Here is a 23,470-nt window from a genome sequence, read left to right as displayed (position 1 = left end):
CACAGAAAACCCCCGCGACCCCACGCCCGCGACCCCACCGGGAGAACCACCTCGAGTGGGTTTTCCAGCCGTTTCATCCCCACAGAGGGGCTTACAGCCGCGTAGCTCCGTCTGGGGACCTCCCCGTGCGCGCTCAGTTGCACAACTCCCCCCCCTCTCCCTCCCGCTGAAGTGGACTCGTCCTCCCCTCACCTCCTCGGCACTCTTCGGGCGTTACCGCCATCTCCCGTTCACCTTCGGCAATTTCCGGCGCCTTTAGCCGAGGCAGCGAAGTGGAGCGCTCGGCTTTTTCCGTCGCCATTCGACTTTTCCCGGCAGCGCTCGGCTTTTCCCGACACCATTCGGCTCCTCCCGGCGTCGTTCGGCTCCTCCCGGCATCGCTCGGCTTTTCCCGGCATCGCTCGGCTTTTCCCGCCCACCGTTCGGCTTTTCCCGCCCACCGTTCGGCTTTTCCCGGCGTCGTTCGGCTTTTTCCGCCTCTCCGTGCGGGGCGCTGCCTCGGCGCAGCTGCGTGCCGACAGGCGCCATTTTGTGTGCCTGCCCGTGGAGCGCGGAGCGGGCGGGCGGATAAGCCGGGCCTGTGCCGAGCCGACCCCCCGCGCTTGTACAGTGACTGTGCCCTCCCCCCACCCTGTTCGCCCCTTCCCCCTTTGCCCATGGCCGTGGAGAGCCCGAGTGTCCCCCCAGCCGCCGCCGCTTCCCCCCCCAGCCCGCACTCCACCCCCCCTTCTCCGTCCTACCACCACCACGACAGCGGCAGCTGCAGCCTCCCCCGGCCGCCGCTCCAACACCACCACGGCCCGGACGAAAGGTCCAGTAACCGCCTCTTCCCGAGAGCACCTTCTCTGTCTGTCTGTTTGTCTGTCTGTCCGGCTCGCCGGACCAGGTTTGGGGAGGGGAGGAGGGGGGGGCGGTGGGGGACGCGGGGCGGTGAGGGGAGGAAGGCGGGGGGGGGGGGGTCGCTGAGGGGATGGGGGGGGCAAGGCCTGAGGTGAGCCAGGGCGCAGGCCTAAGGCGGGCAGGGGGGGTTAGGCCCGGCTTTGGGGAGGAGGGGGGGGGGCAAGCGGGCCCTGAGGGGGGGCTGTGAGGAGGAGGAGGAGGTTAGAGGCAGGAACAGCGGGGGATTTTGGGGGGGGGGGGTCCCTGTTTAGAGCAGGAGGAAGGAGCCGCGGCCTTGGGAAGGGCCTGAGGGCAGCGCAGTGTCATGGCGGGGGGGGGTGGTGAGGGGAATTATGACAGGAAAAAAGCTCTGGAAGAGGCCAGGGAGGTTTGGGGGGGGGCTCTTAGTTATTTTGGGGGGGTCTTAGTTGCTTGGGGGGCTCTTAGTTGTTTTGGGGGGCTCTAAGTTGCTGGGGGGGGCTCTTAGTTGCTGATTTTTTGGAGGGCTCCTTAATGAGGTCATTAATGACGTTCTTTCTCGTGGCCTCGTTAACGTCCCCCTTTTGTTTTCCTGCTGCTGCTTGAAAAAATTATCGATATTTTGGGGGTGAAAAGAGGGAGCGTAGGAGGGTGTAGAGGGTTTTTGGGGGGGTGTTGGGGTGAAATATTCTCCCCCCCCCTTAGAGAAAAGCTCATCTCCAGTGCTCACGGGTATTAAAAAGTTTAAAATATATTTATCTCTCTCTCCAAAAAAACCCCTCTCTCCTGAAATGTATATAAAGCACTTTCTCCCCCCCCTCCTTTTCTCCCCCAAACAACTTGAGCCGTTTCCTTTAGCAGCAATTTAATTTTTTTTTTCCTAGTCTGAATCATCCAGTCAGAAAATACTGGCAAAAAATAAACAGCTTTAGAGTGTATATTTGTTAAAAAAAAAAAAAAAAAAAAAAAAATTAAATATAAGAAGGAGGGCAGGTGTGCAGCGCAGGGAGCTGCTTTTATGCATTAGCGGCTTTGTCTCTGAGGAGGTTTTTGTTTTCCGGGTTGGGTTGGTAAGTAAGTTCTTTTATTAACTAATTAAATTAGACATTTTCCTGCCTTCCCCCCCCTTTCCCGCCACCGAATAAGTCCCGAGCTCGTCCCGTTTGGTGAATTGCGTGTGTACAAACCCAAGAATTCTCCCTTTCCCCGCTTTGTAAGACGTGGTAAAACGCACCCACCGCTGCGAAACGTTTGAGAAAAACCAACAAAAAAAGTGTCACAAAAGCACACGGTTTACTCCCAAATCTGTTGTGACGTTTCCAGGTTGAAGTCGCACCCAAAAATTCATATAAACCCACGTAGGATCCGGTTTTGTTCCGCAAACTCCATCCACGTTCCGTTGACGGTCAAACCGGGTGCGAATCTGCCCATAAAGCAGCAAAAAAAAAAAAGCCAAAAAAAGAGTTTAAAAAGTTTTGTTAAACTCCAAAGTGTGTTAAAAAAAAAAAAAAAAAGACAAAAAGGTGGCAAAAAAAAGCACCATTTTCCCCAAATCTCACACATTTCCCCCCCCCCCGCCCCGTCCTCATGTCAGGTGTTTCTCCCCCACTCCCTGTCCAATTAATTTCATTTCTTTGGTGAATTTTTTACCCTGGAGACCAAATCCACACACTTTTCCCCCTTTTTTTTCACCCGTTTTACATTATTCTGAGGTGGAACAAAAAAATAATGATGTTTCCTCTAAGCACGTCAATACTGTTGTGTGAAATTGTCGGGTTTTCCCTCTTTATTCCCTAAAAAAAAGGCAAAAAAAGGTCTAAACATCTGTTTAAACAGTAAAATAACGCAAGCACTTGTTAGAGGTAATTAGAGGGCTTTTCGTTAATGATCAAATTGAATTCCAGAAAGGCCTTTTCACATAAAATAATATCCAGTGATGTTTTTGCTGCCTTTTTTTTGCTGTTTTTCAATTGTTATGATGTGACCCTGCACCTTGTGTGGCTTAAATTTGCCGCAAAATCATCAAATTTTGATTTTTTTCCCCCTTTTTTGATCAAAACTCCACTTGAAAACGTTCCTGGCACAGCCAAAGTATTTTTAATTCAGAAACTGGGGCCTCATAGCATCAATTTTCCCCTGTAATGTATTAAATTAGCGACTTTATTCTGTTGTTTTACTAAATATATGTATATTTGAAACTTTAAACCTCCACTCGATCCCAGAAAAATCCAGATTGGTTTTTGATTTTCTGCTGCTCATGGCATAAGCAATTTTTTTAATCCGCTTTTTTAATCCGAGATGGATTTGGAAAGGACAAATGTGGGGGGAAAAAATAAATAAAAGAGGCCGGCAAAGAATTTTAACTTAATTTTCTCCCTTTTGAGGGCTGGAAGAACCAGGAATTGTTCAAAATTCAGGGGTTTTCAGGGATTTTACCCCCAATTTTACAGGAGTCAGTTGCATAAAGCAAGTAATATTTTTATTTTTATTAAATATTTGCAGTAAGAGTCCAAGTTATCTTTTTTTGGGTCCCCCGCCCCATTTTTAATAGGGCTCAACTTCCTTGTAGTGCCCACAATTTTTTAATATTTTTTTTTTTAATGGCACAAACACGTTTTTAACATCAACACCGTGAAAAACCCTGGAAAATCTGAGCGGTTTCTGAAATTTTTGTTTTTTCAAAGGGGTGTAATTGTTGGGCCGAGGCTCCTTGAGTTGAGCTCGGCTTTGTTAGGCCGGCCTAAAGCAAATCCCACAGCCCAGCGTCAGGAATTGAGACATTTACTCCAAACGATGCTTAAAAATTGGAATTTTAGGGACAACGGGAGGAGGATTTACCCAAATTCCAGCCAGGACTGGGGTAATTCAACCTCTTTCTAAGCCTTTTATAAATTAATAAAGTAAATTTATTATAATTAAAAAAACACTCCCAAAATGCAGCTATATGGAAAATATTATTTAAAATGATAAATTTCAAATGTATTAAATTTTTTAAATTTTAAAATTTAAATTTTTGCCCCAATCCGTGCTGTTTTATTGCCGTATTTCCACTCAGAATTCCTGTGGGATTTTGGGGGGGAATAATCACGATTTTGGGTAAAAAAATAGAAATCTCGCTGCATCATTTTCTCCTTTGTTACCGAGGTGTTAAAATTGTCATTAAATGTTATTCATAATATTCATAATATTCATAAGAGATGGATAGATTGGTCACTCCAAAAAAACTAGCCTTGCGTTGTCACTAGAAAAATTAAAAATATCAGAAAACAAGCAAAAACTGCCCTAAACCCCCGAAATTCCACTTAAAATCAGCGCAATATCCTGCCCCGTAGGTTTCGTTTTCAATCCCCAAATAGTTATTTTGAACCAGAATTCTCCATTTTTGCCCCCCCCAAATCCTCCCCCTCAAGTTTCGCCTCTTGTTTTATGGTCCATTTTAATTTTTTTAGGTGTTTTTACCACATTTTTGGTTTTAATTTGCCATCGGGTCCATCCTGCCCCACCACAGACTATGTTTTAATGTACAGTGATTGTTAAAAAATCAAATTTTAAACTCTTTTGCTCACTCAGAAAGTGTTTATAATAATGATAACAAGTCACCATCAAGTATTTTCCTCAAAACCACATAAAATGAGATGCAAATACTGATTTTCAAAGCCTTCCAGCTGCATTTCTTGGAATAACTTTTTCAAAAAAGGGGTTTTTTTCCCCCTCCCCTCTTGGCGTCTGTTCCAAAATAATCTTTTCCCAACATCTTGACTCCACAGTTGCCACATTTTAAATAATTCTAATTTATTGCGTTTCAAATTCAGCCCTTCAATAATACCTACAATTTTCAGAGCACTTTCCCAGCACTAAGTAATTTTATTTTTACGTTATTTTTGGCCCAAACCTCCTAAAATCCAATTTAAAAACCAGCCCGAGGTGACATCGCATCTGTATAAATGGAATTTTTCAGGTTTTTCCTTCTCTAGGAGACGTGGTGATTAAATATGATATTTATTAATTAATATGAAATAGTTAAATTCATTAATATTAAGTATTATTAAATGAATATGAAATAAAATCTGTTATTAGCAAATAATATACAAATTATAATGAAATAAATAATATTAAATATTATATAAAATATTCTTAATTAATTAATTGATATTAAATATCCTGTATATTAATTTCCTAATTAGCTCAACCATCATTTTGACGGTTCCGCCTTGTTGCGTCTTTTGGTGTTTTGAGGCGGCCGCAAAATTTGGATTTTTTGGATCTTTTTGATCCTTTTTTTCCCCTGTAATCGCGAGTAGCGTCAAACCCGAGAGTTAATTATCGCTCTGAAAATTGTAATTAAAGCGTTAATGAGCCGCATTCGCCATCCCAATCGCCGAGGGCTTTGGGAAGGAAATAATTCTCATTTTTACAGGGCGATACCAATGGGAATAGTGATTTTTTTGTTGTTTTCAAGCCTGTTCCGTGCCAAGTTATTAAGTATTTCGATATACCATGTTTAAATATTAAGTATATAGTATTAAATATTAAGTATATCATATTAACAATTAAGTATTTAAATTTGTTTTCATAAGCTTATTTTTTTTTTGTTTCTGCTCGGCTTTCTGCAGAGCGCAAATTTTTCTTCTTCCACGATTAAACACAAACACCCAAAGGATTCTGTGTTCTCGCACCGGAAATAATTTCCACCAATATTCGCCTTTAACATTTGGTTTTCCACTGATTTTCACCTTTAAAATTTGCATTTCCACCAATTTTTGCCTTTAAAGTTTGTACTTCCACTGATTTTCACCTTTAAAATTTGCATTTCCAACTTTCGCCTTTAAAATTTGCATTTCCACCAATTTTTACCTTTAAAATTTGCATTTCCACCAGTTTTTGCCTTTAAAATTTGCATTTCCACCTCTGCACCTTTATAATTTGGATTCCCACCAGTTTTTGCCTGTAAAATTTGCATTTTCAACTTTCGCCTTTAAAATTTGGATTTCCACCAATTTTCACCTTTAAAATTTGCATTTCCACCAATTTTTGCCTTTAAAATTTGAATTTCCACCTCTGCACCTTTATAATTTGGATTCCCACCAATTTTTGCCTGTAAAATTTGCATTTTCAACTTTCACCTTTCAAATTTGGATTTCCACCAATTTTTACCTTTAAAATTTGCATTTCCACCAATTTTTGCCTTTAAAATTTGGATTTCCACCTATACTCACCTTTAAAATTTTTATTTCCACCGATTTTCACCTTTAAAATTTGCATTTCCATTTAGCTCAGCTAAATAAATCAGGTTTTCTGTAGCCTAAAAAACCCCCACAACTGGAGGGATTTGGGTCAAAAATCCCCGTCCTGTTCGCCCCTAAATTGTTATTTTTGAACAACCGTGACATAGATAATGAAGCTGTAATTTATGTTTTTAATTATCTTTTACTTAAGGTGTTTTAAATCACCCAGCGACAAACTCAGGACCCATCGAAAGAGGGAGAATGGAGTATTTTTTAATTGAATTTAATGAATTGAATTGAATGAATTTAAAGTGGTTTAAGTCACACGGTGACAAACTCAGGACCCGTCAAAAATTGTGTTGAATGAATTTAAAGGGGTTTTAATCACCCAGTGACAAACCCAGGAGCCGTCGAAAGAGGGAAAATGGAGTAATTTTTAATTGAATTGAATTGAAAATGGAAATATTTTATTTATTGATTTTTTTCTTTTTATTAGTGAGCAGGGGTTTTTATTTTTAATTTTATTTTTATAATTTTATTTACATTTTTAAATTTTACTGATTTTATTCTTTTTTTAATTATTACCAAGCAGGTTTTATTTTATGTATTCATTGGGGGGTTTTGTTTTATTTTTCTTACTAGTGAGCAGGTTTTATTTTTTATTTTCCTTTTTAATTTTTAATATTTTAATTTTATTTATTTTATTTATATTTTAAAATTATTTATTTTTTACTTTTCTTAGCGCATGTCTTATTTTTTATTTTTAAAAAATATTTTTATTTTATTTTTTCAATATTATTTATTTTATATTTTTCTTATTAGCGAGCAGGTTTCAGCTTATTAATAATTTGATTTTATGTATTTTATGTATATTTTAAATTTTATTTATTGATTTTTCTTCTTAGCAAGCAGGTTTTAGTCTATTTTCTTTATTTATTAATTTTATTTGGTGTATTTTATTTCTATTTTTCGTTTTATTTATTTTCATCTTTCTTATAAGCGAGCCAGTTTTCTTTATTTATGTTTTTCTCTTTTATGTCGTCTGTTTCTTTCTCTATTTGTTTAGAATTTTATTTTCTATTTTCTTCTGGAGGAACTGGAAGTCAAGTTGGATTTTTTCCCGTTTCAGGGAGGACGGGGATGGGGAGGAGGGAGAACTGGAGGACGAGGCAATAAATAGAATTCAATTTGTATTTTGTCTATTTTAGTGAGGATGAGGAAATAAATGGAATTCAATTTGTATTTTGTCTGGTTTAGGGAGGATGGGGAGCTGGAAGACGAGGAAATAAATGGAATTCAATTTGGATTTTGTTGGTTTTAGGGAGGATGAGGAAATAAATGGAATTCAATTTGTATTTTGTCTGGTTTAGGGAGGATGGGGAGCTGGAAGACGAGGAAATAAATGGAATTCAATTTGTATTTTGTCTATTTTAGCGAGGATGAGGAAATAAATGGAATTCAATTTGTATTTTGTCTGTTTTAGGGAGGATGGCGAGCTGGAGGAGGGGGAGCTGGAGGACGACGGGGGGGACGAGGCGCAGGAGCCGGCGCAGCCGCGGCCCCGGCCCCGCAGGGACAAGGGCGACAAACACCCCAGCGAGTCGGACGACGAGAAAAGTCACCGGCGGCTCAAGCGCAAGCGGCGCAAAGAGCGCGAGAAGGAGAAGAGGAGAGCCAAGAAAAAACGGAAATCCAAGCACAAGGTGAGGGGAGGGCGGTGGATCCGCCGTCCCGAATTGAATTTTATGGATTTCAAACGGTCGGATTTGGAAGATTAAGGCCGGATTTGCAAAATAATCAACGTTTGTTACTGAATTTCCGGGGGTTTCCAGCGTGCGGGAGGTGAATTGGGTTGGTCGACGTTAGCGGGTGGTTCAGGAACCCCAAACGGGGAAGGTTTGAGGAAATAAAAGTTGAATTTTCTAAAAAGAAAAGACACGGGGAGGCTTAGTTGTGTTGTGGGAGTTAGATAATAATAGCGATGATGATAATAACGATAAATATGATAATAATGACAATAATGAAATAATTGTGATAATGATAAAAATAAATACAAATACAAATACAAATAATAGTTAATATCGCAATGTTATAGTAATTAATAAAAATAATAATACAAACAATTTAAAAATTGTCATAGTACCAATAATAATGATGTAATAGGGTTCAAAATGATTATAAGATTGATGATAATAATTAAAAAATTAAAAATTATAAAAATTATAAACATTATAAAATAATTCTATTCCTGCTCCGGCGGGGGGATTGGATGAGATGATCTTTCGAGGCCCCTTCCAATCCCTGACATTCTGTGATTATAATGATAATGAGAAATTAAAATAGTGATAAAAATACATAAAATAAGAATAATTATAATAGTAATGGTAATAACGATAACGATGATAAGATTGATAATGATAATAATAAATAGAAATAATTAAAATAGTAAAGATAATAAAATAATAAAGATAATAAAAAAATAAAAACTAAGTAAAAGTAATTAGAATGATGATAATTATAATCATAAATACATAAAAATAACAATAAAACTAATACAAAGGAAATAATAACGATAATGATAATGATGGTCATAATGATAAGATTAATAATGATAATAATAAATAAAAATAATACAAATAACAACAAAAAGCTGATCTGTGTGCTCTCCTGGCAGCGCCACGCGTCTTCCAGCGACGATTTCTCCGATTACAGCGACGATTCCGACTTCAGTCCTGGTGAAAAGGGGCACCGGAAATACCGGGAGTACAGCCCCCCCTACCCCTCCGTGAGTGCCCAAACCTGCGCCCCCTTGGCATTTTGTGGCTGGTTTGAAATTTTTAACATTTAGTAAATTTTTGAAATTTTAATATTTTATTTCTAATTTTAATTTTTTATTTTTCATTTTAGTTTTAAGTTTAGTTTTAAGTTTTAATTCTGTTTCTAACTTTTAAATTTATTTTTAACTTTTAATTTACATTTTAACTTTATGTTTAATTCTATATTTTCATTTTTAATTTTAGTTTTAAGTTTTAATTTTAGTTTTAAATTTTCTTTTTCATTTTCATTTTTGTTTTACATTTTCATTTCTATTTTAGTTTTAAGTTTTAATTTTATTTTTACTTTTTAAATTTAATTTTAACTTTTAATTGAAATTTTAACCTTATGTTTAATTCTACATTTTAATTTTCCATTTTATTTTTTAATTTTATTTTTAACTTTTAATTGAAATTTTAATTTTATTTTTAATTTTCCATTTTAATCTTTAATTTTAGGTTTGATTTTTAATTTTACCTTTGGCTTTAAATTTAAATTTTATTTTTAATTTTACTTTTCATTTTAGTTTTTTAAATTATTTTGAAAAAATCAGTCGTGCTCTTCACCTCGCCACATGAATCCCTTGCTGACCTCTCGTTTTGTCCCCAGTCCCACCAGCAATACCCGTCCTCTCACGCCGCTCCTGTGCAAAAAAAGAGCTACTCCAAAGCGGAAAATAAAAATTACGGTGCCTACGAGGATTATGAGAACGAGGAGTACGTGCCGTACGAGGGGGAGGAGGAGGAAGATTTGGGAAAAGAGGATTACGACGATTTCGCCAAAGAATTAAATCAGTATCGGAGAGCCAAGGAAGGTTCTCACCGGGGACGGGGTACGGCTAAAGCGTGGGCTTTATACTATCCAGTAGGAAGATTTTTACATCGTTAAATATTTTAAAAAAATTTTTATTAATACATTTTTATTTTTCTAAGATTAAATATTTATATTTTATTAAATGGTTTTATTTTTATTATGAGATATTTGAATTTTTGGTTTTATATTATTAAATATTTATATTTTGCTATTACTAGTTAATTTTTAAATTTTTATTATGAAATATTTAAATTTTTTGTATTTTCTATCATTAAATATTTAAATTTTTTTACCGTATTTTGTTACCTGCCGCTCGTTAAGCAGCCAAAGACCAAACCACTTCCTAAAAATTAAATTCCACACCTGCAGAGAGCCACCAAATAACTTTTTTGTGTTAATTTTTGATGGCGAAAAGTGTGTTTTTTCCTGTTTTCCACCCCAAGAGGAAAGTTCAGCCCCCTGTGGATAATGTAACATTCTAAAGAAGCATATTTTTTTCCTAGCATAGGTGGTTATAAATGCACAAAAGTAGTTGAAAATGGGTAAAATGAAGCAAAACTTTTATTTGAGAGGAAAATCGACGGCGTGACAAGTCTGATATCATCACATCGGGAGTACGCAGATTACCGTGGTTTTTTAAAAAAAAATACAATTTGGCTTCTGAAAAATTCATTTTTTTAACATCCGTATTTAACGTGTATATTTAACATAACCCCTATTTAAGATAATCCATATTTTAACTTAATCCTATTTTACCATATAAAAACTTCATTGATTTAGAACCAAGTTTTTAAGATGCTGCCAATCCCGTCCTGAATTTTTTTTTTAAATTTTCTGGTGTATTATTACGCATTTTTTAATGCCCCTGAGGGCTGAACCACAGCAAAAAGCCAATTTATTTTTTAATTATTTGAAAGTATAATGTAATAATAATAATAATTATTTAATATTATAACATTAATATTATAATTTTAAATTTAAATTTTCAAATTTTCAAATTTTAATTTTTTAATTCTTAATTTTTGAATTTTTCTTGAATTTTTTTTCCCAGGTGGCCGTGGCCGAGGCCGCGGGTACCGAGGCCGCGGTGGCCGAGGCGGGATGAGGGGGGGACGAGGGATGGGCCGAGGAAATCGGGGCCGAGGCCGAAGCGACCGCCCTGAGGAAGAGGAGGAAATGTATGAGGAGGAGATGGAAGTAAGTCCCAAGTCTTTGAGCCGCTGCCGCAGGCGACGAAACCTTGACTTTTAAAATTGTATTTATTTTAAAGTGAAATTTAGTTGTTATTAAATTGCGCTTTTGTTATTATTTAATTATTATTTCATGATGATAATTATGGTTGTTATTATACTTATTATAGAAACTATTAAAACTGTAAGTGAATAATATTATCATTAGGCTTATAACTTATAATAAGTATTGTTGTCATTACTTAATTATTTATTTACTTTCAGAATACTCTTTGTTTTAAAATAATATTTCTTTTTGTACTGGGAAACAAGCTGCGTTTCGTCCCCCCGCTTGTTAAAAGCGCCGATTTGTCTCATTAGCAGTACTGCGATAACGAGGAGCCCATCGGCGATGACGACTACGATGATTATTCCAAAGAGCTGAATCAATATCGGAGGAGCAAGGAAAACCGCGGACGGGGTGAGCGGCAGGACCAGAAATAATAAATGAGAATTTATTTAAAATAGCAGCTTAAAAGTAATAGGTTTTAAAATAATGAATTAAAAATAATGTTAAGTTTAAAATTATGAATTAAAAATATTAAAGTAATAAAAATACTAAATTTAACATAGTAAATAACTTAATAAACTAGAGATAAAGATGCAAGATCTTGTAAATATTGTTATTATTAATATTATCTAAAATAATATTTAGGAATTATTTAGAAAAATAATAAATTGGAAAATAATAATTTGTAGTTAATACATTCAAAAATAATATATTAGAAAATAATATAAAGGCAAAATACTCTTAATTTAGAAAAATAATAACTTTTAAATAATAATAAAATTAAAATAACAAATTAGTAAATGCAAAAATAATAAATTTTAGATTTTAAAATAATAAAGCAAGAATTGACAAATAGCAATGTATTCAAACAGAAATTTAGAAAAATCATAAATTAGGAAATAATAAATAAAAGCAATAAATTAAAAATAATAATACATTAAGTAGTAAATTAAAAACGTGGTAAATCTGTATTTTTAGGTTTAAATCGCGGCCGTGGCCGCGGCCCCCGGGGCCGAGGAAATAAAGGGATGGGGAGAGGCCGCGGCAGAGGTGGAAACCGGAGCGGGATGGGCAAAGGCGGCGGGATGAACGACGACGACGATTATTATGACGACGACATGGGCGTAAGTTGGATTTTTATTTTCACAGGAGTGAAAAAAAACCCAAAGTCTTCCCCAGAAACCCCCCCAAAATTAATATTTTGACTTCCAGTTCACTAACATGTCCCACGAGCCGTGTCTGCGCGCCCTTTTCCCCCCCAAATCTCTGGTTTTCCCTCTCAGAAATTTTAATTTTAAATTTCATTTTAAATTTCATTTTAAATTTTCTTTTTTCCTCGTGTGATCTCTTTCTTTATTATTCCCCATTTTTTGTTCTCTTTCAAAACGTGCTGCTGCCAGGATGGAGGAGGGGGCGGAAATTATCGGCGCAACGACCACGACAAACCCCACCAGCAGTCGGACAAGAAAGGAAAAGTCATCTGCAAATATTTTGTGGAAGGAAGATGCACTTGGGTAAGGGAAAAACTCCAAAATATTTCCGTAACTTGAAAATATTCTATAAATCACTTTATACCCATGCGGAAGCATCAGGCAGGTGTACCCGGGTAAGGGAATAATTCAAAAATATTTCTGTAAATTGAAAATATTTCCCTAAATAGCTTTATACACATGCGGAACCATCAGGCAGATGCACCCAGGCAAGGGAATAATTCAAAAATATTTCCGCAATTTGTAAATATTTCTATAAATCACTTTATACACACGTGGAGTCTTCAGGCAGATGCACCTGAGTAAGGCAATAATTCACTAATATTTCCATAGTTTGGAAATGTTTCTATAAATCCCTTTGTACACACATGGAAGCATCAGGCAGATGTACCCGGGTAAGGAAAAAATTCAAAAATATTTCCGTAAATTGAAAATATGTCCCTAAATCGCTTTATACACACGTGGAAGCGTCAGGCAGATGCACCTGGGCAAGGGAAAAATTCAAAAATATTTCTATAAATTGCTTTATATGCACACGGAAGAGTCAGATCCAGGTTTTAACGCATTTCGGGGAGGTATTTTTGCCAAAAACCAGCATTTTTTTAAAGCGTAAACGCCTCCCTGTCCATCCTCGGTGCGTTTCAGGCCGCTGAAAAAGTCATCGGCGCTTCCGCCCGCTCAAATGTCGTCTCGTTTCTCCCCAGGGTGACCACTGCAATTTCAGCCACGACATCGAATTACCCAAAAAACGGGAACTCTGCAAATTCTACATCACCGGCTACTGCGCCAGGGCCGAAAACTGCCCCTACATGCACGATATCCTTTGGGTTTTGATAGTTTTTGTTAAGCTAGGCTTAAATTTTCATTAAGCCAGGCTTAAATCTCCATAGTAGATACATCAGGGGTGGCAAGAGGGTGCAAAAAAAGCCATTTTGGGTTAATTTTGACGAGTGGGGCCGCGGCTGGGCCTCCCGGTTCCTCTTTAACTTCACTTTTGCTCTTGAAAAAAATGAAGTTTGTGGCTGTCGTGTGTAGAATAAAACTCAAAAAAAAAAGGTGAACGGGGTGGTTTTGGCCACGATAGTTTAATTTTAATGTCATAAGCGTTAAAATCTTCCACATTAAGAGCTGTATTTCAAATTATAAACCAAATATAAACCCACTGTGGCTGTAGAAACAAATTGGATTAATTGATTTTTGGCATTTCTGGCCATGACAGTTTAATTTTAGCGTCGTAAGCATTAAAATCTTAGGCTTTAAGAGCCATATTTCAAATTATAAAGCAAATGTAAAGCTCTGGTTGTAGGAAGAAATTGGATTAATTGATTTTGGGTCTTTCTGCTAGTTTAATTTTAGCATCGTAATCATTAAAACCTTAGGCTTTTAAGGGCGGTATTTCAAATTATAAAGCTCTAGAGCTTCTCTGGCTGTAGGAAAAAAACGGACTACTTAATTTTGGGGGCTTTTTTCCTTAAAAAAGACACGGGATTTCCCTTGCAAGCTGTTCCACACCACAGGCAACTGCATCAACGGCGACGACTGCATGTTCTCGCACGACCCGCTGACCGACGAGACGCGGGAGCTTCTCGACAAGGTATTCATGCGATTTTTCATCCGCGGAATGAAATCCCGCAGGGGGAAAAAGACGGAAAAGGGGTTTTTTTTTTTGGCGGAGTAACTGTTAACGAAATGAGCTTGGCAACTCCGGGCCTGTCGGCCTCGCTTGGTCTCAGCCAGCGCGGGGTCGTGAGGCGTAAGTCCTGCTTAACGGACTTAATTTTGTTTTACGACAAGTTTACTCGCCTCGCTGACCAAGGGAAGCCTATCGAGGTGATATTTTCCGATTTCAGTAAAAACTTCGATAGTGTTTCTCACAGGATCCTGGACAAAATGTCCACCCTACAGCTGGATAAACACACAATGCACCATTTTGTGTGCTGAGGTGATCTTGACACTCCTGGATGCCATTTTGACCCGTGAGGCCATTTTGGTGCCACCATTTTGAGCCCTGAGGTGATTCTGCTTCCCCTGGTGCCACCATTTTGTGTTTTGAGGTGACTTTGGTGCCCCTAGTGTCACCATTTTGAGCCCTGGGGTGATTTTGGTGCCATTTTGACCCTGAGGTGATTTTAGTGACATTTTGAGCCCTGAGGTGATTCTGGTGCCATTTTGACCCTGAGGTGATTCTGGCGCCACTTTGATCCTTGAGGTGATTCTGGCGCCATTTTGAGCCCTGAGGTGATTTTAGTGACATTTTGACCCTGAGGTGATGCTGGCGCCATTTTGACCCTGAGGTGATTCTGGCGCCATTTTGACCCTGAGGTGATTCTGGTGCCACTTTGAGCCCTGAGGTGATTCTGGTGCCATTTTGACCCTGAGGTGATTCTGGCGCCATTTTGACCCTGAGGTGATTTTGGGGCCATTTTGACCCTGAGGTGATTCTGGCGCCATTTGGAGCCCTGAGGTGATTTTAATGACATTTTGATCCTTGAGGTGATGCTGGCGCCATTTCAAGCCCTGAGGTGATTCTGGCGCCATTTTGATCCTTGAGGTGATTCTGGTGCCACTTTGAGCCCTGAGGTGATTCTGGTGCCACTTTGAGCCCTGAGGTGATTCTGGTGCCATTTTGACCCTGAGGTGATTTTGGTGCCACTTTGAGCCCTGAGGTGATTCTGGCGCCATTTTGACCCTGAGGTGATTCTGGTGCCATTTTGACCCTGAGGTGATTCTGGTGCCACTTTGAGCCCTGCGGTGATCTTGGTGCTTTTAGCTGACTCTAATTTCCTTCCGCAGATGCTGGCGGACGACGCCGAAGCTGGCGCCGAGGATGAAAAAGAAGTGGAAGAGCTTAAAAAACAAGGAATTAACCCTCTACCCAAACCTCCTCCCGGCGTCGGGTTGCTCCCCACGCCCCCTCGCCCTCCGGGACCCCCAGCACCCACGTCCCCGAACGGGGGACGACCCATCCCGGGGGGTCCCCCCGTCCCCCCTCCGCCGATGCCGCCGCCGGGGCCGCAGATGCCGCCGCCGATGCACGAGCCGTTGTCACCGCAGCAACAGGACATGTACAAGAAAATCCCCTCGTTGTTCGAGATCGTCGTCCGACCCACCGGCCAGTTGGCGGAAAAATTGGGCGTCAGGTGCGTGTCACATTTTTGGGTGTCACGTTTTTGGGTCGGAATGAGTTGTGTTGGCCCAAAATGTAGAATTTTTTTTTTTTTCCTCCAGTTTTTTCTCCATCTTTTTAGGGTTCTGCGGCTCAGAAAGTCCTTTCTCCGTCCCTCCAGCACATGTGAAATTTGATTTTCTTCTATTCTTTCCGTTTTCAGGCACCCAGGTCTGCCTCCCCCCAGGTTCCTCGGGCCAGAGAGACCCCCAAGATTGTGTTAAATTTAATTTTCTTCTCTTTTTTTTCTCTTTTAGGCACCCAGGTCCATGTTAAATTTAATATTCTTTTTTTTCCTCTTTTTTAAATTCTTTTTTTTTCTCATTTTAAATTTAATTTTCTTTTTTTTTCCTCTTTTTTAAATTCTTTTTTTTTCTCATTTTAAATTCATCTTTTCATTTTTTCTCTTTTTAAATAGAATTTTGGCTCTTTCTCTTTTAAAATTTAGTTTTCATTTTTCTCTTTCTAAATTTTTCTTCTTTTCTTTTTTTAAATTTGGGGGGGGGTTATTTTTTAAATTTAATTTTTCATTTTTAATTTATTTTAATTTCTCTTTTAAGCACCCAGGTCCACCTCCCGCCAGGTTCCCCAGACCGTGGGAACCCCCAGGACCATGTTAAATTTAATTTTCTTCTTTTTTTTTTTTTAAATGTAATCTTCTCTTTTTCTCTTTAAATTTTTTTTCTATTTTTAAAATTTCATTTATCTCTTTTAAAATTTTATTTTCTTTTTCTCTTTAGAGTTAATTTTATTATTTTTTTCTCTTTGAATTTGACTTTCTCTTTTTGCACTTAATTTTTTGTATTTTAAAATTTAATTTTCTTTTTAAAGTTAATTTTTTTTCCTCTTTAATTTTCCTTTTTTTCCTCTCTCTTTAAATTTCTTTTTTTTTTTTAAATCTATTTTTCTCTTTTAAAATATGATTTTGGGGTTTTTTTCCTATTTTTTTTTTTTTTTTTCCTTCTCTTTTTAAATGAAATTTTCTCTTTTTTTTCTCTTCCAGGCACCCAGGTCCACCTCCCCCCAGGTTCCCCGGGCCGGGGGGCCCCCCCGGGCCGATGCCGGGCCCCATGCACCCCGACATGCACCCCGACATGCACCCCGACCTGCACCCCGACATGCACCCCGACATGCCCATGGGCCCGGGAATGGCTCCCGGCCCCCCCATGGGCCCCCCCATGATGCCGTACGGCCCCGACGACTCCCCCCACCCGGCCATGATGCCGCCCGGGCCGCCCCCCCAGGGCTTCTACGACAACTTCTACCAACAGCCCGAGGGGCTGGAGATGGAGCACGGCATGATGGGAGACCCAGGTACGGAACCGGAACCGCGCTCTGGGAGGGTTACAACGGGGAAACAGCCGCTCTTTCAAACCTTCTCGAAATGTTACACTCAAATAGGTTTGAAACCTGATTTCGAAATCTTTTGGAAAGACGTTTTCAAATCTTTTGGAAATACTATTTTTCAAATCTTTTGGAAAGATTATTTTTCAAATCTTTTGGAAATGTTATTTTGAAATAGTTTTGGAATATTCTTTTCAAAGATCTTCAAAACCTTCAAATCTTTTTGAAATATTTTCAAATATTCCTGAACTATTATTTTCAAATATTTTCAAAATATTATTTCCCAATATTTTTGAAATTTTATTTTCCAGTATTTTTGAAAACTTATTTTCCAATATTTTTCAAATCTTCTTTTCCCATATTTTTAAAATATTTTTTTCAAATAGTCTTGATTCTTATTTTCAAATATTTTCAAAATACTATTTTTATGTAGTTTCGAAATAGATCTTGGAATATTTTAAAAATCATATTTTCAAGTATTTTTGAACTATTTTTGAGTATTTCTGAAGTAGTTTCAAGTATTCTTGAAATAATATTTTCAAATATTCTTTTAAAAATCTTTTTGAAATGTATTTTCAAATCTTCTTGAAATCTTTATTTTTGAACATTTTTGAAATATTCCTTTTGGATATTTTTGAAATCTTTTCCAATATTTTAAAATAGCTTTTTAAGTAGGTTTTCAATTTTTAAAAATCATTATTTTCTAATATTTTTGAAATGTTTTTGGATATTTTTTAAATCCTATTTTTTCTATTTTTGAAATCTTATTTTTGAATCTTTTTGAAATGTTATTTTTAATATCTTGAAGTATCTTTCAAATATTCTTGGAAATTTTAAATATGCTTTTAAAATATTTTTGAAATTTTACCATTGAATATTTTTGAAATTTTACCTTTGAATGGTTCTGAAATTTTACCATTGCATATTTTTGAACTTTTACCTTGGAATGGCATTGAAATTTCACCTTTGAATATTTCGAGCTGTTCTTTTCAAATACTTCCGCAATAAATTTTCGAGCCTTTTCGAAATCTCCGAATCTTTTCGAAACGGGTTTTCCCGTCGTTATTTTGCACTTCGAGCTCTCCTTTCACCCTTTGCCCGTCTCCCCCATCTCAGACGACTACGGCCCCTACGAGGAGCTGCCGCCGCCGCCGGGCGACATGTTCCCGGACGCGCCGCTGGAGCGCGACGCCCTGTGCGAGGGCCCCGGCGCGGCCGCCACGCCGCCCGCGCTGCCCGACTTCCTGCCGTCGGCGCAGCGCGCGCTGTTCCTGCGCATCCAGCACAAGCAGCACGAGGACGACGAGCGCGCCCGGCGCCTCGACGCCAAGCAGGAGCGCGACAACGAGGAAGGCGAGTGGCCCGAAAAGCCCGTTTTTCGGCTCAAAACCGCGCCCGGGGTCGGGGGAAACGCAAACCTGCTGGGTTTAGACCCACCCGGAGGCGTGGTTGTCAAAAATAAGAGGGAAAAATGAGGCGTTTAGAGGATTTTTTTAGGGAAAACAGGACGCCGAGCGCCAGAAATCGTAAAAAAAAAAGAGCGTTGGGTGAATTTGGAGCAGGTTTGGCGAAAAAATGCAAAGGTGAAGGAGATCGGGGGAAATTGTGGGGAAATTGGTGTCTGGAGGAAAAGAGGAAAGTTTTACATCTTTTTGGTCATTTGGGGTGAAAAAATGAGCAGTGGGAGGGTGAGGCTGTCACATGCGGCCCCGTTTTTGGCAAAAATCAGGGAAATCTGGATGGTGTTGAGTTGCGAGGGGATCAGGGATGAATTTTCGGGAAGGCGAGTGGCCCAAAAAGCCCATTTTTCGGCTCAAAACCGCACCCGGGGTCGGGGGAAACGCAAACCTGCTGGGTTTAGACCCACCCAGAGGTGCAGTTGTCAAAAAAAAGAGGGAAAAATGCGGGTGTTCAAAGGATTTTTTTTTAGGGATTTAGAGAAAAAATGAGCACAGAGAGGGCAAGGGTGTCACACGTGGCCCCGTTTTTGGGATAAAAAAAGGAAATTTGGGCAGTGTTGAGCTGCGAGGGGATCAGGGACGCATTTTGGCAAAGGCGAGTGGCAAAATAATGACGTTTTCCACTCAAATTGGAAGCAGGAGGAAAAGAAGCATACTTAAGTTTTTTTTGTAATTTGAGGTGAAAAAATGAGCATGGGGAGGGCAAGGGTGTCACACGCGGCCCCGTTTTTGGTAAAATTCGGGAAATTTGGGCAGTGTTGAGTTGCAAGGGGACCAGGGATGAATTTGGGGGGAAGGTGAGTGGCAAAATAACAACGTTTTGCACTCAAATTGGAGGAAGAGAGGGATATTGACATTTTTCTGGGAAGAGAGTCCGGAAGGTGAAGGAGATGGGGTGAAATTGTGGTGAAATTGGTGTCTTGACAAAGAGGAAAAGAGCAAAGTTTACATTTTTTTGTAATTAGCGGTGAACAAATGAGCAGGGGGCTGGCGAGGGTATCACACACGGCCCCGTTTTTGCCAAAAATCGGGGAAATTTGGGCCGCGTTGTGTTGCGAGGGGATCGAGGATGCATTTTGGGGCCGTTTTATCATCGTTCTGTTCTTTAATTTTAATTTCTTGCCGTGTTTTTCCTTTTCCCAGGTGACACCGGGAACTGGTATTCCAGCGACGAAGACGACGGCGGCAGCAGCGTCACCTCCATCCTCAAGAGCCTCCGCCAACAAAGCTCCGGCCGCCCCCTCTCCGAACCCGGCCCCCCCTCCGGCGTCACCGACCCCCGGCTCCAAAAACCCGCCCGTCCCGCTGACCCGCGGCTCCGGGACCCTCGTCTTTCCCGAAATCCTGATCTTTCCACCGATTCGGGCCCCACCGACCCGCGCTTGGCGCGTCACATTCCTCCCTCCGTCCCCAAACCCGAAATTCCTCATCCCGCTGCCGCGGGGGCTCCAAAACCCCCCCTGCTCCCCGAGGAAGAGGAAGGAGAACGAATTTTACGCGACAAACCCCTCCCCATCCCGCTGGATCCTCTCCCGCCTCATTCCCTCCGCGATCCGCGGTCCCAACTCCAACAATTCAGCCACATCAAAAAAGACGTCGTCCTCCACAAACCCAATTTCGCCCGCATGATTCTTTGGAGCCCAGAGGATTTAATTCCCCTCCCTGTCCCGAAACAAGAATTTATCCCCGTTCCGCCTGCTCTTCAATCCCCCGCCCTCGATCCGCGGCTCAACCGACCCCAAACGGGACTGTCCGACCCCAGGCAGAGGGCGGGGACGCCCACGGGTGACGCCGGATCCTCCTCGGGCGCCGGCCTCCCCGATTTCGAGCTCCTTTCCAGAATTTTAAAAACTGTCAACGCCGCCGGCGGCCCGAGCGACAAACCCAGCGATCCCCGGACGCGCAAACCCCCCGCCGATCCGCGCTTGCAAAAATCCGTGGAAACGGGCGTTTCTAGAATCCCAAAACCAGCCGAAACGGCATCTCCGGGCGATTCGGCGCCGGCCATCGCTCCTTATGACCCGCGCTTGTTAACGAGTAAAAGCAGCGGGCAGAGCAGCGTCCTGAGCGCCATCAGTTTGTACGACCCCAGGACTCCAAATTCGGGGAATAAACCTTCGGATTCCCCCAGCGACGCCAACTCCAAATCTTCCGATTCCGCCAAAAGCGCCGCAAAACCCAAGGAGCCGCTTTTCCCCCGGCGGTCAGCGTTGGATCAACCCGAAACGGAAAAAAATAACGCAGAATCCGCCACGGACAGGTACAATAGTTACAACCGCCCGCGGCCCAAATCCACCGCTGGCGCCGTCCCCCCCCCGCAGGAAACCGCCCCCCAACCCGGTGTCCACAACCTCCCGGTGCCCCCGGTTTACGGGCTGGTGAAACCCGGCGCCAAAGCAGGGCCGGGGAGCCCGTTCGCCGGGAACAGCCCCGCGCGGGACGAGCAGGACGCCGCCTCGCTCAAGGACGTCTTCAAGGGCTTCGATCCCACCGCCTCGCCTTTCTGTCAGTAGGGCTGCAAAAATCGGAGACAAATTGAAAAATAAGCTGGAAAAAAAAAAGGAAGAAAAATCTGTTAAAAATGCAAAAAAATCCGGTGAAAACCCACTAATAGCTGCTAAAACCAAAAATCTGGTCAAAACAAAAATCCGGCGAGAACCCACAAATATCCGCTAAGAACAAATCTGGTAAAATCTGAAAAATATCCGTTAAAAATGCGGAAAAAAATCTGGTGAAAACCCACAAATATCTGCTAAAAACAAAAATCTGGGCGAAACAAAAATCTGGTGGAAACCCACAAATATCCACTGAAAACAAAAATCTGGTTGAAACACAAATCCGGTGAAAACCCGCAAATATCTGCTAAGAACAAATCTGGTAAAATCTGAAAAATATCCGTTAAAAATGCAAAAAATTGTGGTGAAAACCTAAAAATATCCATTAAAAACAACAAAAAAATCTGGTGAAAACCAAAAAATGTCTGTTAGAAACAAAAACCTGGTAAAAAATCAGGTGAGAACCCACAAATATCCGCTAAAAATCCAGTAAAACCTGGAAAATATCCATTAAAAGCCAAAAAATAGCCACTACAAACAAAAAAACCTGGTAAAACCCCCAAAATATCAGTTAAAATCTGTTAACCCCCCCCCCAAATCCATTAAAAATGCAAAAATTTCTGGTGAAAACCAAAAAATGTCTGTTAAAACCAAAATAATCTGGTAAAACCCAAAAAATATCCATTAAAAAACAAACAAACAAAAATAAAAATGAAAAAAAGTTTAAAACAAACAAAAATTATTTAAAAAACCAATATTCCATTTTAAAAAATCCAGTAAATACAAAAAAAAATCCATTAAAACCACAAACAAATCTATTTTTAAAAAATCCATAAAAAGAAAAAAATACATTAAAAACCCACAAAAATTCATAAAAACCCAACAAAATCTGTAAAAAAATTCCAAAAATCCATTAAAAACCAAAAAATACCTGTAAAACCCCCCAAAAATCTGCTAAAACCCCTCAAAAACTGGTAAAAACACAAAAATATCCGTAAAAAACTCAAAGCCCGACTGGTAATAGCAGCACAGTGTCAATAATTTGATTTATTTCCTGGTTTTTTTGTTCTTTTTTTGGGTTTTAATTCCATTCATGCTCATTTAGCTGTATAATGTGTAAATAAATACCAATTTTTTTTTTTCTGAAACTAAAGAAAATTTCCCAAATGGCATTTTAAAAAAAAAATCAAAATTTTCACTCTGCGATAACAACCAGCGTTTTTTCTTTATTTTCATGCTTTTTACCCCCCAAAAAACCCAATCAAAATCATCCAGGGGGGAAAAAGAAACCACTTTAAATTTCCACGTTTCGAACCCGAATTTTCGGGGAGGAAAATTTCCCACAAATCTTCATTTTTTTCCTTAAAAAAGCCGCACCGAGGCGTCGCGGGGTTGATTTTTTACACCGGAATTAACTCAAAAATCTTTATATTGTACTATTTTTCTAAAATTCTGCTGCGGCGAGCAGGAGTAACCATGAAAAAAACACAACAATGCCCCCCAAAATTTTAAGAAGTGAAATTTGTTTCATAATTTTGGGGCGGTTTTGGTTTATTTTGATTTTTTTTCTAATCGAAATTCAATATTTTTCTGCCATTTCTTGGAGATTTTTGAGAAAAACGGGGCCTTGAATCCCCTCAGTGACAAAATATTTCCAGCCCTCGAAATTTACCTAAAAAGAAATAAAAAAATAAAAAACACAAAACTTTGTATTGAAATGAAATTTTTTGGCTCAATTTGGAGTTTGCGACCCAAAAAGTGGATTTTTTGGGGGAGGCAAAAACCTAATTTTTGAGCAGCCGGTGACCACAATTCCCCAAAATGCTGATTTTTTTTTTCAGTGATAAACCACCTGGGGTTTATCACTTTTTCAAATTTCTGAGGGTTTTTTCCTCAAAAATTTTCTCCCAAATTATTTTTTTTCCCCCTCTCGGTGTTTTTGAGCGGCTGGGGTTGCTCAGAACGGGGTAAAAACCGGAACTTTTTGTAAAAAAAAAAAAAAAAGAAAAGAAAAAAAAAAGATTTATTATTATTTTATTTTATAGGGATTTAAAAATTAAAATAAAATTCGAAGCCGAACGGGGGGGTGGGGGGTGATTTTTTTTTTTTTCCCCACCTTCCGAAGGTTTCGAACAAAATTGTAATAAATGTGTAAATAAGTGGTTCCGAGTCGAGGCCGTCGATGGAAATCGCAGGATTTTGCCCAAAAATTGGGATTTGGGTGTTTGGTTTGGGGGGGAGGGGGTGGGGGGGTGTGAATTTGGGGCATTTTGGGGTGAATCTGGGAGGTTTTCGGGTGAATTTTGAGGATTTGGGGATGAATTTGGGGAGGGTTGTGGTGTCTGGAGGTTTTGGGGGTGAATTTGGGGGATTTGGGGTGGGGGGGGGGATTTGCGCTAAATTGGGATTTTGAGGAGAATTTGGGGGATTTGGGGGTGCCTGGGGGTTTGGGGTGAACTTGGGGGATTTTGGGGGTGAATTTCAGGGATTTGGGGCTGAATCTGAG

The 23,470-nt window shown here is 39.9% G+C and overlaps 1 protein-coding gene across 2 annotated transcripts; it reads left to right on the top strand.

Annotated features, from left to right (window-relative positions):
* Positions 1 to 493: 493 nt before the first annotated feature.
* ZC3H4 (zinc finger CCCH-type containing 4) lies at positions 494 to 23,120 on the top strand. Of its 2 annotated transcripts, none has more exons than XM_065655249.1 (14): positions 494 to 811; positions 7,567 to 7,786; positions 8,758 to 8,868; positions 9,507 to 9,729; positions 10,762 to 10,907; positions 11,264 to 11,360; positions 11,928 to 12,073; positions 12,350 to 12,463; positions 13,144 to 13,255; positions 13,924 to 14,033; positions 15,233 to 15,579; positions 16,609 to 16,919; positions 18,066 to 18,302; positions 19,553 to 23,120. In XM_065655249.1, the coding sequence occupies exons 1-14, from the start codon at positions 657 to 659 to the stop codon at positions 20,920 to 20,922; spliced, it is 3,699 nt and encodes a 1,232-aa protein (XP_065511321.1). In that variant the 5' UTR covers positions 494 to 656; the 3' UTR covers positions 20,923 to 23,120. The 2 variants fall into 2 exon arrangements, with proteins under 2 accessions (XP_065511321.1, XP_065511320.1); XM_065655248.1 differs by having other exon boundaries at positions 11,261 to 11,360.
* Positions 23,121 to 23,470: the final 350 nt, after the last annotated feature.

The sequence above is a fragment of the Caloenas nicobarica genome, chromosome 37 (assembly GCF_036013445.1).
Source record: "Caloenas nicobarica isolate bCalNic1 chromosome 37, bCalNic1.hap1, whole genome shotgun sequence".
NCBI lineage: Eukaryota > Metazoa > Chordata > Aves > Columbiformes > Columbidae > Caloenas > Caloenas nicobarica.
Note: the sequence above shows the minus strand (reverse complement) of the source record. Positions and strands in the feature narration are given on the sequence as shown.

Coding starts and splice junctions, on each gene's coding strand:
- ZC3H4 (XM_065655248.1), top strand. CDS start 657: ATGGCCGTGGAGAGCCCGAGTGTCCCCCCAGCCGCCGCCGCTTCCCCC. Junction 12,464..13,143: donor TGGAAGGAAGATGCACTTGG/GTAAGGGAAAAA, acceptor GTTTCTCCCCAG/GGTGACCACTGCAATTTCAG. Junction 16,920..18,065: donor CGGCATGATGGGAGACCCAG/GTACGGAACCGG, acceptor CCCCCATCTCAG/ACGACTACGGCCCCTACGAG.